The 18,135-nt window shown below is 48.1% G+C and overlaps 1 protein-coding gene across 1 annotated transcript in view; it reads right to left on the reverse strand.

Moving 5' to 3' along the window:
- Positions 1-10,676: 10,676 nt before the first annotated feature.
- The window catches only part of LOC106808658, a 67,717-nt gene continuing 60,258 nt past the window's right edge, over positions 10,677-18,135 (reverse strand). Inside the window, exon 2 of the mRNA XM_014811467.1 lies at positions 10,677-11,498. Coding sequence (XP_014666953.1) covers positions 11,034-11,498 — 465 coding nt within the window. The 3' untranslated portion in view covers positions 10,677-11,033. The remainder of the gene's footprint in view (positions 11,499-18,135) is intronic.

Below are 18,135 nucleotides of genomic sequence, written 5' to 3' on the forward strand. Positions count from 1 at the left end.
TCCGGGATTTATCGACATGCAATTCCACGTGAGAGGGGCTAGCGGCGTCACCTAGGTGAGCGACTCACGCAGGATGTATACAGCACATGAATATTATTTATAGTTCTGCAATTAAGAGCGAGATCGGAGTATGGGACCACGGGGATTTGCGAGGGGTTTGCATCTCCGTGACTGCTAGTTTGATTGTCTATAGTATGTGACAAAGATTTCTCTCGGTTTTAAATAGAATAGAGTGCTTCCAAATAAAAAAAAATATAAGGAGCACATATGGCGCTATCGTGCCCTTGAAAATATATATTCAAACTCGGTCGGATTGCAACTGTGTTCTCTATATGAAATTCTGTTTTGGTGTGTATAACACCTGCCCCCCCCCCAACTCACACACAGCCGCTCCATATGCCCGCAGCCCACCCCATCATTTCCTTCTTTAATTCTTGGACCCGCACCTGTATAGGTGTACCCAAGCATTATGCTGACATAACAGGATACCATTACAGATAGTACTTAACTAACAAAGCCACGTAATCTTATATACCATAGTGTTATACTGGAACGTGAACACAGATAGATAGTGAACATCAGCGCCACCTATCGCGAGCTAATTTAATAATGGCTACGTATAAAAGATCAGCGCCAGTTGGCTGAAATCGGTCACGCGATGTCGTTGAAAGTGTGTTTGAAATAAGAACGGCAAACGCCCGAGAGAAGTAGATGTTCAAATTTTCCATAGAAACCAAAAAGATTTCCAAAAGGACTCGTATGATATATGAAATATTGCAGTAATACTTTGTCATGATGCGTAAATGGGTTTGTATGAATGGCAACAAAAACTGTAATGGAAACGTGTTTGCGCGTAGACCTAGACCGCGTTTATATCGCCACTGTTGACACTCACTCACCTGGCGACTACAGATTGCTAATGAAATTGCTTGGGTCAATCAAATAATCAATCAATCATTGTACATATTTGCCAATAAATCTCGACGCATTCGCGCGGTCTTCGCAACATTGTCACTGTTAGTAAGGCTGAGAGGGTCTATGTCCCCCGGGGTACTGCCGGAACGTACCCTGGGTACGGTGGGGTATACCGGAACGTACCTTGGTACTATCTAATATGCCGGACCGTACCTCGCCTACTCCACTAACGAGTCTAGGGAGTCGCCTACGCCTACTCCCTAACCCAAACCCGAACCCTAACCCTAATCCTAACCCTAACCCTAACCCTAATCCTAACCCTAACCATATCAAATAGTGACCAGGGTACGTTCCGGTATACCGGACCGTACCCAGGGTACGTACCGGCAGTACCCTGGGGGACATATACCCTATGAGCCGCAGTAAGAGCATGCAGCAAGAGGTACACACGCGGTCGATCGGACTTTAATATACATTCATTTTAGACGCAATTACCAGCCGTATATACGCGGAGCGTACAGCGCACTGGGGAAATTCCTTTTGTCTCTCCTAATTGCCTATAAACATCGCAGCGACGTATACCGTGATCAGGTGAGGCTGGTTCTGTCGCTGCTGCTGCTGCTGCTGCTGCCGCTGCCGAGGTAAAGGGGAAGTTGTTTGTAAGTTCGGCTGATCGCGCGCGCGAGCGGTTGCTGTAGTATACAACCATAACTGCGGGAACTGCACGCAGAACGCGTTGATTTACACCCGTTCCTCGATATGTTACGTTGTATAGTTCTGCGCTGCATCGCGATATTTTCTCGAGTAGCTTAATCACCACGTTGATTTTGACACGGAGCATGGCTAAACCGTAAATACTTCAACTAAAAAAATAAATGTATTTAAAATAGAAATGAATCGCATAGGCGACAGATTGATGAGTGATTGAACACACGCACGCATGCATGCAGAACCGTGAACTTTAAAGCATCTTTCCTATCTCTCCCCCTGCCCCTCCCTCTCCCCTCTTCCTTCCCTCCACCTCTTTTTCCTCTCCCCTCCTCCTCCCCTACCCTCGTCCTTCCCTTCACCTCTTCCACCCCTCCCCTCCTCCATCCCTCCCTCTCCCCTTCCCCTCCTACTCCCCTCCCCTTCTCCTCCCCTCCAGCTCTCCTTCCCTCAACCCTTGGCTTCTCGGGCGTCGATTTCCACTGTGCGTAATAAGCAAAACTGTCATCGAGGCAGAAATGTGTCAGCGTGTAAATGCATATGAGCGAGAACGCCGCCATCACGCTGTCATTCTCATCTCGTTCAGATTTACCTGCGGAAGCCGATTGTGGGGAAATTAACCGGAAGCCTGCAACGGCGAGCTGTCTGTCTGTCTGGCTGGCTGTCTGTCTGTATGTCTGCCTGCCTGCCTGCCTGTCTGTTTGTCTGTCTGTCTGTGTGTCGGTCGGTCTGTCTGTCTGTCTGCCTGCCTGCCTGTCTGCCGCCTGTCTGCCTGTCTGCCTGCCTGTCTGCCTGCCTGTCTGTCTTTCTGTCTGTCTGTCTGCCTGTCTGCCTGCCTGTCTGCCGCTCTGCTCTGTCTGTCTCCTGTCTGTCTGCTGCTGTCTGTTCTGTCTGTCTGTCTGATCTGTCTGTCTGTCTGGTCTGGTCGTCTGTCGCTGTCTGTCTGTCTGTCACGGGAGCTGCCAAGGGCAGGACACGCACCTGCGCAATGCGGGCACGCCCTACACGCGGTAAAACAGCGGTAGTGGTTTGGGGCAAAAGTGTGCCAATGTAGCGTTGGTTAAATCTCGCTGACAGCGGTGCGCGAGAAATGTTTTCGTAGGAAATTAATTAAGCGCGTACGAAATTAGACCTTTCTACTGACTGCTACTCTGGCAGCGCTGTCTAATACATGTCAGCGTAACATGTTTACCCCCCCCCCCCCGCTTTATCGGGCCTCGGTTTAAATCGGGTGCGCATGCTTTTAACTAACACGTGTTTTTCGAAGCACAATTCAACCACGCCACGTTGTCGGTGCACACACGCTTATATATATATATTATATATATATATATAGAGAGAGAGAAGAGAGAGAGAGAGAGAGAGTAGAGAGAGAGGAGGGGGGGGAGAGGGGACGCGCGAGAAAGAGCAAAAAGCGAGAAGAAGGAGGGAGAAAGAAGAAAGCGAGAGCAGAGCAGAGAGAAAGAAAAGAGAGAGCGGCGGGATAGATGTGGGGAGGAGAAAGAAGAAAGAGAGAGAGAGATAGAAAGAAAGGAAGAGAGAGCGGCGGGAGGAGCGAGGAGAAGGAGAACAGAGAGCGAGAGAGAGGGAGAAGAGGCATGCTGGGCATCGACTAATTATAACACGCAAATGCTTCGCGCTTGTCTATATGTTCATACGCTTGGTACTTGCGGCTACGAAACACACGTATATTTGCCGTAGCCTGCCCGCCTGACTAGCCATAATAATTATATTGCCAATGAGAGCCCCTCACCTCGCCTCCCCTCCCCCTGCCTCTCCCGACTTTCCCCTACCCACCTCCCTCTCCCCTCCCCCTGTCTCTCCCGCACTTTCCCCTCTCCTCATCTCCATCTTCCCTTCCCCTCCTCCACCTCCCTCTCCCCACCCCCTCTCCTCACCTCCTCTAGATCGTCCGTCCCCGTTCTAGGTGCAGTGAACACCGGTGACCGTGCATCTGACTTCTGTTATCATCCTTAACGTTTGTCGTGTGTGGGATTTCCAACACGAATCCCACCCCCTAGCTATAGCTAATGCTTGGAGTTAGCTCACTCCAATCACAGTGTCGCCGTGACGACGACAGCATAAGAATCTGCGTCCCTTATAGTGAGTGTATATTGAGTGGCATCCCTAGTTAGGTCCCACATATACATTAATCTTACATTGTCGTCCTCATATAATGACCATAATGATACCGTTCGTGTGCGGTATTATAATATATACTCATATATATATATATATATATATATATATATATATATATATATATATATAGTATATATATATATATATATCAGGACGTTAATAAGAATATTTGTCTCTTATACTCCATATATATCAAGGAGTAGATAATAACTAATCAATGTAAGGTAAGTAGTAATAAGTCGTTATTATGCTACTCTTGATATATATCAATATATGTGTGTGTGTGGTGTGTGTGCTGTGTGTGTGTGCGTGGTGCGTGTCGCGTGTGCGTGTGCGCTGTCGCGTGTGCGTGTGCCGTGTGCGGTGTGCGTGTGCGTGTGCGTGAGCCGTGAGCGTGTGTGTGTGTGTGTGTGTTGTGTGTTGTGTCTGTGTGTGTGTGTGTGTGTAGCCGCGCAGGCGTGTGTCGTGTGTGTTGTGTGTGTGTGTGTGCTGTGTGTGTGTGTGTGTGTGTGTGTGTGTGGTAATGGTATGCATCGAGGGACAATACAACAAGTTTCTTCTTTGTCTTCTCCTCATCCCTCTTCTTCCTTCTTCTTTTTCTTCTTCTTCTTCTCCGTTTCTTTTCTTCTTCTTTTTTTCTTCCCTCTTCTTCTCTGAATACGCTCTTAAAAACGCACTCATTCGTACGAAAATGAAGTCCGTTGAATTTCTAATCAGTCGTACATAAACCAAAAAATGAAGCGAACAAACCCGAATTCATAATTTTAAACACGCCGTCGTGCGCCATAAAGGACGGTCAGCTTCGATTTTACTGCCCTGCCAACTGGTGAACGTGTACGTCGAAAATTTGTCCCACATTAACCTTGCGAAAGGAGTTTTGATAGACCGCTAATAGCACGCGCATATACCAGCCGCTCGGAATATCGCGCAAACCGCGTTGACAGTGCAGTGAGGAAATCTTTCGCAAATGCTGATCTATACCTCGCTTATACTCCCACCTATACCGGTGTAGTCTCCTTCGCTTCCCGGCTGCAGGAGTATACGACCAATCTAGTTCTACCAGCGTAGCCCCTTTCGCTCCCGCTCATAGGGTTTTGACGGCCAACCTAGCTCTACTGGTGTACCCCCATCGCTCCGCTAACAGGGCTTATACGACCAACCTAGCCTCTACCAGCGGTAGCCCCTCGGATCCCGCTACAGCGGCTATTCACGCCAACCTAGCTCTACGCAGCGTAGCCCGCTTCGATCCCCGCTACAGGGATAATACGAACCAACCTAGCTCTAGCCAGGCGTAGCCCTCGGATCCGTCTACAGCGGCTATCACGACCAACCTAGGCTCTACAGCGTCAGCCCCTCGATCCCGCTACAGGGCTATACGACCAAACCTAGCTCTACGAGGTTTACCCCATCGCTCCGTACACGGGCTATACGACAACCTGAGCTCTACCAGCGTAGCCCCTCGATTCGCGCTAACAGGGCTATTACGACCAAACCTAGGCTCTACCAGCGTAGCCCTCGATCGCCGGCTACAGAGGCTATACGTACACCTAGCGCTCTACCAGCGTAGCCCCTCGATCCCGCTAACAGGCTATACGACCAACCTGTACCGCTCTACCAGCGTAGCCCCTCTGCACTCCCGGCATACAGGGCTATAGCGACCAACCTAGCTCTACCAGCGAGCCGCCTCGATGCCGCTACAGGCTAATACGACCAACCTAGCTTCTACCAGCGTAGCCCCTCGATCCCGCTACAGGGGACTATACGAACCACCAACCTCAAGCTCTACCAGCGTAGCCCCTCGGATCCCGCTACAGGGATATACGACCAACCTAAGCTCTACGCAGCGTAAGCCCCTCGATCCCGCTACAGGGCTATAACACACACCTAGCTCTACCCAAGCGTAGCCGCCTCGGATTCCGCTACAGGGCTTACGACCGAACCTAGCTCTACCAGCTAGCCTCGATCCCGCTACAGGGCTATACGGACAAACCTACGCTCTACAGGCGTAGGCCCTCGATCCCGCTACCCGAAGGGCTGTTGACGACCAAACCTAGCTCTATCATGTGACCCCATCGCTCCCGCTACAGCCTAGAGTTACTCCACCACGCACTCAGCCTTTATTAATTGTACGTGACGCCTTCGCTTACACCTGCTGACTCACACCGGCGGAATGTCGCTAATTACACAAAGTATAACCGGATTCCTGCATCCTATTGGCACGGATGTATCAGAGACGGAATTTCGATTTAGTGGCTGTCTACGCTACATTAAGCAAGACTAGGTTTGCGCCGAACGATGGAGGGGAAACGCCGCGGATATCGCTTAATTTTAATAGTTTTAGGTTAATTACTACTCTTTGGTCGATCTTGATTGTTTGGCACAAAGTGGTTGGGGTTGTTGTCTTGAACTGAATTTACGCCGATGGAAAAATTGTAAACGGTGCATTCTTACTGTAACATGTGCTACGCCATCGTGTTCAGACGTGGTGGTGTGTGCGCGGGGCGTATTTCCCCGCTCTTTCCATCGAAACACGCAGCGGCAGTTATGACGCCACATTAATAACAGCAATAATCACTGCAGTTGTACTTATGCGCTATGCAATAAGCGCATCCTCACGATGCGTGAAACTGTACCTTAATACGGGCGGAAGCATTCCCCGACGCTGTCACGGCATTGTGTTTTACTTCGAAGTATCTTGTTGTGTGTCGTTGTTTATGTTTGCACGATAACGCTAATGCTAGGGGCACACGAGCGTTACTTTTCGGCCGATCGACGAAGGACAACGTAGCGAATTTGAGAGCCGAATACGCGTTACGCCACTCGACGACGATCACATGATCACATGATGCGATACACATGATATATCAGACAACCACGTCCGATTGTTTAGGAAAAATCGATTCGGCGATCAAAATACGCCGGACACGGGCACCACGAGCGAAATTTGCCAGTAAATAATCGCCGGCGTAAATAATCGCCCGAAAATATCTAACATTTTGGATACGGGCGATTCGTGCGGGCGATTAAAATCGGCGTCGACGTGAACGGGCACACGGGCGAATTTTTCGAGCGATTTTAAAATTCGCGGCGATCGGGCGATAAAAATCGCTCGTGTGCCCCTACCTTTAAGCGTGCGTGTTTTTTGCAGCCGCGATGATGCGCTCGCTACTCGAGGAATTTGTGATTTACATCTATGAGAAAAAATTGCTATATTAGTTACGCTTTTCCCCCGTGATAGTCGATGCGCTTTTGTCGATTTAACGATGCGAGAGTTTATGCAAATGACGCGCCGTACGGTCGTTGACTGGGGATGTTCGAAATGTAAGTGCAGACAATCGCAAAAAAACACGACAGTTAATATGATGAAATATCTTTTAGACGAAACACGACGCACGACTAGTGTTTTAAATGGCGTAGAATATAGTATCACAGTAGAATAAAAGAAATATATAATAACATCGTAATAGAAGCTATACGCGAGGAATTTCGAGTGCACGAGCGGGAGAAGCGTGTCTTGGTCGGCCATATACAGCGGCGAACATCGTCAGAAACACGCATGTATCATGCAGCCTGATCAGTCTTTGTTCTCGTCGTCTAGACATACCTTGCCCTGTTACCCTCTACGTCCCTGATGCCTGGATTCTACGTGCGTTTGAAAGTTAAGCTCTGTATGTAGCGGAAATACACGACAATGATTAGTTCAAGAGCTTGTGAAATTTGTGCAGATACAATCAGACTGATGATATTCTTACGATATCCTATTATTGCCCCCCTTCCTCCCCCGATAATATCTTGCCAACGTGCACGTTCATTCGTTTTCTAAATTCAGTCTTTCAAGCTCCGTGTACCTGCTCCTTTTTGGGTCATCTTTTTGGGGGTAGAGGTGCTCCACCTAAATGTAAAAATTGAGGGCAAAAAGATGGCTCGATAGTGCAAACATAGGGCAAAAAAATGGCAAGTAAAAGATTGGGGAGGCAAAAAGATAGCTAGGAAAATATTTGGGAGCAAAAAGATGGCAAGAAAAACGAAAAATGGGGGGGGGCAATAATGCGACACATATATATAATACGTCACTAGGCGGAGTACCCCCCCCCCAGGGGGGGGGCTCCCGGCCCCGCATGCACGCTGATTCCTCTCACACAGAATGTAGTAGAAACAGCCAGGACCGAATATAGGCAAATGTTTATTAACTCACAATATTCTAACTAATAACTGTAGCATAATTTAGATATCTTAAAATCCCCGACGGGCCGCAATTGGTCGTCACGTGACATCAGGCACAGGCAAGTCGGGTTAGGCGCTATGGCGGGATATAATTTGGCACCATGCATCTTCCAAGAAAAGAACACGCTATATATATCGGACTACAATAGTTATATAACTGTGAAGCACGGAAAGAAACAAGAAGAACATTACATTGGTTCCGATCTCTGCGTGCTTTCCATGATCTTTTTTTCTCTTAGGGCGGTAAGTACCTTGAATTATCTTGTTAACGGTGCATCGCAGAAGATTAGTGCTACTTCCGGTTCCTGTCATAGTCAGGTCCCTTAGTGCAAAATATGGGCCGAATCGTTACAGGAGTGACAAAAAGTCTCAAACTTGGCACAGTTGTAGCTTATGGCAGTACTATAATTATTAGAGAGGGTGCCCAGTGCAGATATTCATTAGAAGTGAATTACAGATGATTAAATGTTCGAACCACCCGACTCCGAATCCCTCTACCGCGCCCGCCTGTATACAATACCAATACATGTAGGCCTACCAAAGAGCTGTACAATGCGCCAGTACCACTGATCTCTACTATACTAATGTTAGTAGTATAGTACGTTAATAGTAACGTTAGTAGAGTAGAGGCAAAGATCATGTACAATAAGATGAGACACTTGACACTTGTTGGGTCACGCGCGACACTAGCGCCGACCAACGGTGAGTTAGGATCACGAGCTGTGTAAATGGCGGCGCGCATTGTAAACGCAATGGTACAGTTGTCTGCTGTTAAGAAACGGGACGGTGCGTGGTGTTTCGCAATTAATTGCAGCAACAACAGCGGCAAGAACGTGGAGTTGTCGTTCTTTCGTTACCAGCGAAATAAATGGTAAATAATTGCACTATGGGCATGTAATTGCTATGCAAATCTAAGCGAAAATAGTACGACAATCTGTGAAGTCTGCTGTGTAGTTTCGTTGTGTGTGACAGATTGATCGCTTAATCAGGGGCGTGTACAGGGGGGTCTGTACTCCCCCCCTGCTCGCGTAGAATGTCCATTATATTTTTATTAAACATTTTATTTTATTTTAAAATAATAAAATTGTCTAAGATGTTAATGCACCAGACAAAAATGGCATTGATGCACATATCAAGATGAAGTTATTGTGGTGTCAAATGCGAGGAAAACGCATCTGAGAAGGTCTAATTTCAAAGAAATCATGGTGGAAGGCCCCCCCAGACCCCCCTCCGCCGCGAGCACATACGGTGCTCGCAAGTTAGGGTTACGGTTAGAAAGTACAAATCTTGTACACGCCCCTGTATATTTGCTAATATATTGACTAATCGTGCTTCAATAAACACAGAGAGTATAGCTAAGACATGTGTCTATAGGTATCTAGAATTTTAGAAATGTAACTCAAATCCTTCGCGAGATATTAGAGTTAGTACACTATCCTACGGGCCATAGCCGCGCGTATATATTAGCCTATGAGCGATACCGTGCGTATATTTTTGGTAATTAATTAAACTATTCGTGCTTTAATAAACTCAAAATTCACAGAGACCATAGCTAAGACATGTGTTTATATGTATCTAGAATTTTAGAAAATGTAACTCAAATCGTTCGCGAGATATTAGAGTTAGTACACTATCCTACGGGCCATAGCCGCGCGTATTATAATTATTAGCCTATGAGCGATACCGTGCGTATATTTTTGGTAATTAATTAAACTATTCGTAATTCAATAAACTCAAAATTCACGGGGATTATAGCTAAGACATGTGTTTATATGTATCTAGATTTATAGAAATGTAGCTCAATTCGTTCGCGGGATATGAGAGTTAATACACTTTTATGCCGCCTATAGCGCAATAGCGTATGCGCGCGGGGGGGGGGGTTAACAACTGTATACAATGCCCCAGTAAAGGCGGGCGCGGTTCGTACATTTAATCATCTGTAATTCACTTCTAAGGAATATCTACATTGGGCACCCCCTCTAATATTTATAGTACTACCATAGGCTACAACTGTGCCAAGTTTGATGCTTTTGTCAGCTCTGTAACGATCATGAAGCTAAGGGACCTGACTATCAGGAATTATAATTAGGAGACAGATGTAGATCCCGTGCTCCCGCCGCGGTGCAATTACACAAATGCGCATGCGCCGATGATACCGTAGAAAACAATAAAACTGGCTACGGTGGCACGTATCCGATCCCCAGGCGATCTGACTGCTGAGCGTATGCACGTGTTTGCGCATGCGTGTTAAACATGTGAACACAGTGGGGCACATTCATTAAGCGCGCAACTCGGTGTAGTTCTTCCACCGAATCCACCGGCCACCTATCCGTCCGTGGGCCTTTGGTTTTACATTGCAACGCGCACGTGCTAGCGCACGCTTACGTTGACGTGCTTATGTTTACGTACGTGTTTACGGCACGTGTACGTTTACGGCACGCGTAGGTGTACGTATACGCGTTTACAGTATGGGTACATTTACGGCACGTGTAGGAGTACGTTCGGGTTTACGGTAAAGGTACGTTTACGGTAAGTTTACAGCACACCTACGGTTTACGTACCTTTACGGCACGCGCACGTATACGTAAGTTTACGGCACGCCTACATTTGTTCACGTTTGCGTTTACGCACGTTTGCGTTTACGCACGTTTACGTCACGCGTAAGCTACGGCACGGTTAACTTTACGGCACGTGTAGGAGTACGTTCGGGTTTACGGTAAAGGTACGTTTACGGCACGTGTAGGAGTACGTTCGGGTTTACGGTAAGGGTACGTTTACGGTAAGTTTACAGCACACCTACGGTCTACGTACCTTTACGGCACGCGCCCGTATACGTAAGTTTACGGCACGCCTGCGTTTGTTCACGTTTGCGTTTATGCACGTTTACGTCACGCGTAAGTTACAGCACGGTTAACTTTACGGAACGCGTAAGTTTACACACGTTCACGGCACGAACACGTTTACGCATATATTTACGGCTGCTTTGAGTTCACTGCCACTGTGTGCCGTAGCCGGCCGTCACACGTCATATGATACTCCCGACACTACGTGCGGCTGCTGTAACGTGACGGCAACCCTGCGAACGACAACTTCTTCTTGCGCGCGGGCTGGCTCTCCGAATGTCTCGTCTGTCGATTGATGGACGCTCGAGTGACGGGGAGACTCGAGTGTCTGTCTAGCGGGTTACACGTCACCCTGCTAATTGGGTTGTTCGTCTCTATCGACTGTCGAAAATAGAGCTCGCGCTCTTCGATGTCCGGATGATAGATGTCGCCTCGGACGTTCAGCTTGGCGACGCGCACGAGCACGACCATGACGATGACGCCGATGACGATGACGCCCGTCGGCCAGAGTAGCGAATGCAGCAGCATCTTCTCGTTGTAGCGTTTGCGGCGCATCACTTGTTTGTAGTTGTACGGGTTGAAGTGGCAGGCGAATCGAGTGAGTAGCACGCCGTGTTTCAGCTTCCACGCGTTCACCATGTTGTCCATGCACGACACGTAGGAGCACTGTAACGGAAACGGAGGTTTAGTTAACGCGTTAATACTAGAGCGAAAGAAAAGGATAGCTCTGGTAAACACACACACGCACGGACGCGCACGCACGCACGCACACACACACACGCATGAATGCACTCGTGTTTCAGCTTCCACGCGTTCACAATGTCGTTCATGCACGACACGTAAGAGCACTGTAACGGAAACGGACGTTAGTTGACGCGTTACTACTACTGTTACTATAGCGAGGGGAGAATAGCTGTGGTAAACACACACACGCGCGCGCACGCTCGCACGCGCACGTACGAGTACTGTAACGGAAACGGGGGGTTAGTTAAACGCGTTACTATTATTGCTAACAGGGAAGGGGAATAGCTGTGGTAAACACATGCGTGCGTGCACGCACAAACACGCACGCACGCTCACGTACGCGTACGCACGCACACACGCACGCGCACGTACGCGTACGCACGCACACGCGCACGTGCACACGTGAGCATAAACACGTACTGTGTAAACGTGTATCTGTGCTCGCACAGGCTCAGTATTTTGAACTATTTTCCAACAAAATTATTTTCGCTGAAATTATAGATTTCAAGTAGAGATCACGTGGAAGTGGATTGCTATGTAAAATAAATGACTATTGCAATACACCACTTTAATCGTGTGACGAAGGCTGATTAAAAGTAACTATTCGACAGCGGAGTAAGTGATGATGCATGTACAGTTTCTGACAATTTCTGACAGTTTGAGACGAATTCTGATAATTTCCGTCTCTGAGTATGTATCTGAGATGTCTGCGCTTGTTATTGCGTGTCAGGTTCTTGTTCATGCAAGTCATGTTCTTGTTCATGCAAGTCATGTTCTTGTTCATGCAAGTCATGTTCTTGTTATTGCGTGTCAGGTTCTTGTTCATGCAAGTCATGTTCTTGCGGGTAATCGCATGTGCACTGTTCTGCTCAATCCGTGCTACACGCAACAACTGCGCTCCAAATGACGCGTGGAGTAGTTACTTCTATTTCTGAAGTTTTCTGCATTCTCATCGGGTGACTTTAAAGTTCGCAGAACGAAGGGGTCGATTGATTCATCGGTGTGTTTTATTTCACTTCTACGTTAAAGTCAAGTGATTTCACACGAGCGAGAAGTTGAACTGGTGATGGCATGAAACGATACACACTTATTACATGTAGCATCTCCACGCATGCGCGCGCTCCACACGGACGCCTCATGTCGTGAACACCCTCTCTATCTCCCCCACCCTCTCTCTCTCGCTCTCTCTCTCTCTCTCTCTCTCTCTCTCTCTCTTTCTCTTTCTCTCTCGCTGTCTCTGCCTCTCTTCTCTCTCTCTCTCTCTCGTCTCTCTCTGTCTGCCTCTCTCTGTTCCTTTCTCTCATCGCTCTTTCGAGCCTCTCTTCTTCTCTTTTCCTCTTCTTTCTCCTCGCTCCTCTCGTCCCCGCCTTATTCTTCTTTCTTTCTCTCTTCCTCTCGTCTGTCTCGTCTCCCCGCTCTTCTTCTTGTTTTTTTCTACTTCGTCTCGCTCTCCCCGTCTCTCTCTCTCTTCTCGCTCGTATCTTTCTCTCTATCTCGTTTTCTCTCTCGCCTCCTCCGCTGCTCGTCCCTCTCTCTCTCTGTCTCTCTCCTCTTTTTCCTCGTTTCTCTCTCCATCTATCTGATATATATAGCATACTAATATCAGAAAATAATAGAGGGAATGCCGCGCTTCCTATTATTCTAACTTCTCCCTTGCTCTCGGCTCTCTCATTTTCCCTCTCCTCTCGTCATCCCCCGCCCTCTCCATACTTCTCTCTCCTCCTCTTCTCTCTCGTCTCTCTCTCTCTCTTCTGGCTCCTCTTTCTCGTCTCTCTTCTCCGGGGCTCATCTCTCCCCTGAGTGTTGTCCCTTTCTTCCTCTCTCCTCGTGCTTCTGTCCTGGGTCTCGGTCTTTTGGATCTGCCTCATGTCCCTATCCCTCCTCCTCCCGGGCGTCTCCCCGGTGCTCTCTCTCGTCTCTCCATTTCTCTCTCAGTGCGCCCCCCCCCCCTGGCGTCCTCCGCGCCCTGTCCTTCGGGGCGCCGGGCGCCCCGCTCGGCTGTGCCGGTTGTGTGCGGTCTTAGCGGGTCTTGCCGGCGGGCGTGCTGTGCCGCGCGGTGTCCGGCCAGCCGGCCGTCCGGTGTTTGGGAGTTGCCCGGCTCGCGTCCTCTCTTCACTCCCGACCTGTCACTTCTGACTCTCGCGTCTCCGCCCCGCTCTCTCCCTCTCTTCCCGTCTCCCGGCCATCCATCGAGCCTCTTCTCCTCTGCCGTAGTCTCTCTCTCTCTCTCCTTGCCACTTCTTTCTAGCTCGGCACGGCGGGTCCCTCCTCTCTCTCAGCACATTCGTTTTTTTCTTAAAATCCAACGCAGAGCGTGAGCTAGCGCCATCGGTCTGAAAAAAACGATTAATTCAGCGACGGAAGCCTGACAGTTGGAGCGTCCCTACGCAGCCCGCTGCCGCGCGATTTCACACTAAGGTCGTGTTGAAATGAACCGACGACTGTCACGTTAAAATGCCGGCATGAGTATTACAAGTGGCAGCCGGCGTGACACCGGCGTGTTGCGCTGATCAGGTACGTCCACTCAGGTGCGTGCGCTGCTCAGGACGTAAACCCGCAACCGGGAATGGCATCGGGATGCCAAGGGCGAACGCGAACGCATGGCGTGGCTCTTTGTGGGCGCGGCGGCAGCTACGAGCAAGCGCGCTGTTGAACTAAACGGGGATTTGGACGGGAAGCGAGTTAGGAGTATTCTTTCGCGGGATGTATTACGTGAGCCGGAGGGCCTGGAATTTAGCCGCCACTGCTGAGAGCGTGGGATTATAATAGTATTTCTACTCTGCGTAATAGCGAATACGGCGAGACGCGACGCTGCCTATGTTTCACTGGTCGTGTGTCAACGTCGAGATTGCGTCACTCATAACTTGACGTGAGCGGCCATGATACACGAACGCGCCGAGGATGACACTTGTGCTATTCCAATCGCACCTACCCGTCACCAGTGTCCTGTATTTCAAATATGGGGACCCATTGGACCACTCGCAAATCGTCCGATCTCAGGAACTAGGCATTACTGCTAGGCAAACGGTTTCCTACGAAAATCTGGCACAAATACGAAAATAACCGGCTTTACGCACTTTGTCGCCTACGTCCTTACTGTGAATTTTCGCATTCCGTAATCAGAATAACGTCCTTTCATTGTATCCTCTAAACTCAGAACCATCCAGCTGACGCGCTTGTGGATACGTGCGCCGGCCTCGAATTGGCGGCACGTCTCCACTGCGAACAGGCGCTTCATACTTGAACATGCGCCGCGGTGGTTGGGTGGTGGTGGTGGTGCGGTGTGGGGTGTGGGTGGTGGTCGGTGTGGTGTGGGGTGTGGTAGTGTGTGGTGGGGTGTGTGGTGTGGATGGTGGTTATATGGTGGTGGTGGTGGTGGCGGTGGTGGTGGTGGTGGTATGTCGTGTGTGTGGTGGGTGGCGTCGGTGGTGTAGTGCTAACCGCGCGGCGGCGTAGTCAGTGGGTGCGGTCGTGCGCCGCTCTTTTGATTCTAGATCTTTCTAACGTAATTATATTTCAACGAATACCTAAGTCTCTGAGCAATCGTAAAGAAGCGTGTGGGTTCAAATAATTACCCTGAAACTACATCCATTCGATGCCGCCGCCGTCATCATCAATTCTGTAGAATCAAACATCCGCGCCGGCTTCGTACGTTAACTTTGTCAGACTCGCAGACCTCTAGTCATCACCAGCTTGCTTCATCGCTCTCCAACGATGTTATTGTGTCGCGTAGCCCAGACGTCGCCGTCTCCGTGGCATAATCATCTGTAGCCGGTTCATTAAAAAATACATTGTTGCCTCGCGTAACCATAGCCATCAGCTCTTGAAATTGGTGCGTTGGAAAGGTCCGTGTCAAGGATAAATCAGATAACATAAATCGAATGTGTCTCGTAAAGATACGCCATATAAATGTGGTGTGTGTGTGTTGTGGTGTGTTGGTGTGTGTGCGTTGTGTCGTGTGCTGTGCTCTGCGCGTAGTGTGTATGTGGTGCGTCGTGCGTGCGGCGTGCGTGCGTACGCGTGCGTGCGTGCGTGCGTGTGTGTTGTGTGTGTGTGTGTGTGTGTGTGTGAAATTCTGATATTTTGATTAAAAAATGTTTTTAAAATGGAGTTGGGGTACCCGTGAGTTGATTTTTGTGAGAAATCGCCATGGCTCTGGTAAAAGATGGTACGACGCGCTAGCTTGCTGGGTACCCAGGACAGAATGCTTCTGGCAGCACTCTCAGATACATTGTACCTGATTGTACGTGTATATAACCGTTGACATACCCGTCGAGTTAACAGATACTAGGCATATGCAACCCAGGATATGACCGCCTGCTACATTAGCAAATATTCTAGAATTATATCTATGTTCAACAGGCTAAAAGCCGGGTTCGCGCATGCGCAGTAGCTGACTAAACGACTAATTCAAAATTGTTAGATTCGAAAAATTATTTAAAATGGAGTTGGGATACCTCTGAGTAGATTTACTTAACAAATCTCTATTGTTATGACGCTTAAGATCAATAATTGTACAAATGCAAAATGTTTCGGTGGGAGGATCGATGTGATATAATAGAGCTACGCGTACTTACAATAGGTTACGATGTGGAAGATTACTGGCATATGTTCGCATAGTGGCAGGGGACTATCGGGATCATGCGGCCTAAGTGAAATTTTGAAATCGGATTTTACCATGCACATCTCCTTCGGGCATGCCCCTCTCTAGTTTGAGCGCGTAAGATCGGCCGAAATGTTTTGCTTGCGACCTACGCGCCATTGCCCACGTGCATTGCCAGACACATCACAGAGTATAGTGACGACATCATCGGCACACGCATGAAATGTAATAACCTTTGAAGTGGAGCGGCGTGCAAAAATCATGTACGGCAAATTCACTGCAGAGTGACGATAATCGATAACTGCTGACATAAGTCCACAGGACCGATCAGTACAATCAAACATACTCGCCAGTATATCGTACAATATCCTAGTCCGCATCAAAGATTATCATCATATATTCTCATGCAAGCGAATATGTATTGCATATGCATTCGAGCGGTAATCGTGATATTTTCAGCTGCCGAGAACTCCGCAGCCTCACTAGCTGCCAGTCTCGGCGATCATTGTCGTGCTGCTAAATGGCTACAGCTAACGTTACCTCACTCAAGCACTTCCATTATGTTTGTTATTCTTATTACTTCCCTTCTACTTTCCTGCGAAGCACTTATTTAAATGTTTATTTACCACATTTATCGCTTGGTACAGTAAAAAGCTATTACGCGCCGGCGAAACGTTGACAAACGAAACGCCCTAATGATAATAATATTTAGAGAGAAATATATGACACACGCGCGCACGCACACGCGCGCACACACACACACACACACACACACACACACACACACACACACACACACACACACACACACACACACACACACACACACACACACACACACACACACACACACACACACACACACACACACACACACACACACACTTGGCACAGAGAGAGAGAGAGAGAGACGAAGAGAGCAGAGAGTAGAGAGAGAGAAAGAGAGAGAGAGCAATCGATGCGAGAAGAGAGAGAAGAGAGAAGAAGTAGAGAGAGCGAGAGAGAGAGAGCATGCGATTTGAAGAAGAGAGAGAGAGAAGAGGTAAGAGAGAGAGACGAAGAGAGAGAGAGATCGCAAGCATTATGCTAACGCTACAATTTAGAATATATAATTAATGGAACAGCATACCTTATACCTTATGCGGTCATGGCAACGAACTGGAACTCATGGTGATTATAATGATTATGTGTGAGTGTTTTCGCTACATTATTGAAACAATGCTTCTCATATCTTGCTTGCTTCAGTAAACGTGAGATTACTTTTCCATTCAGTTTCGCGTATTAACGAATTTCACTCACTATAAATAATTTCTATATACACATCAAGTCTACCTATCACCGACAGAGAGGAGAGAAGCGAGAAGAAAAAATAGCAGGAGCGATAAAGAGATACGATAGAGTAAAAAGCTAGAGCGAGAGAAAAAGAAAAGGACAGCGCGAGAGACTGAAAAGGAGATAAGAAAGAAAAAAAGAGAGCGAGAGAGAGAAACGCGAGTGACAACACAGAGAGAGAAGAGATCGCCGGACGTAAGAGCAGAAAACGAAAGATGGCGAGAGGTAGAGACGGGGAAGAGACAGCGAGAGAAAAATGAACAGATATAGGGAAGAAGAGAAACACGCGAGAGAAGGAGAGAAACCGCGAAAAAGAGAGACAGAGAGAGTAGGCGAGAGACCCAGAGAGGGCGGGAAGAGAACGATCGTATATTATAAGAAGAATATCACACGAATAATTAAACAAATACCAGTGTGCCTCATCAGAACAACAACGTGCACTCAAGGTATAATAAACACTCCGAGATCAATGCCATAGATGGACAATACCTATACGTAACGCTAAAGCATGCACAAATTAACTTCAAGTTACTATAGTCTATAATATCATCGTGCCCATCGGATTTGTTTTAATCAGAAGTTCACGATCTCACGTTGCCGTGTCGACGACTGCCGGGTTTCGCA

The sequence above is a fragment of the Priapulus caudatus genome, unplaced genomic scaffold (genome assembly GCF_000485595.1).
Source record: "Priapulus caudatus unplaced genomic scaffold, Priapulus_caudatus-5.0.1 Scaffold293, whole genome shotgun sequence".
Classification (NCBI taxonomy): Eukaryota; Metazoa; Priapulida; class Priapulimorpha; order Priapulimorphida; family Priapulidae; genus Priapulus; species Priapulus caudatus.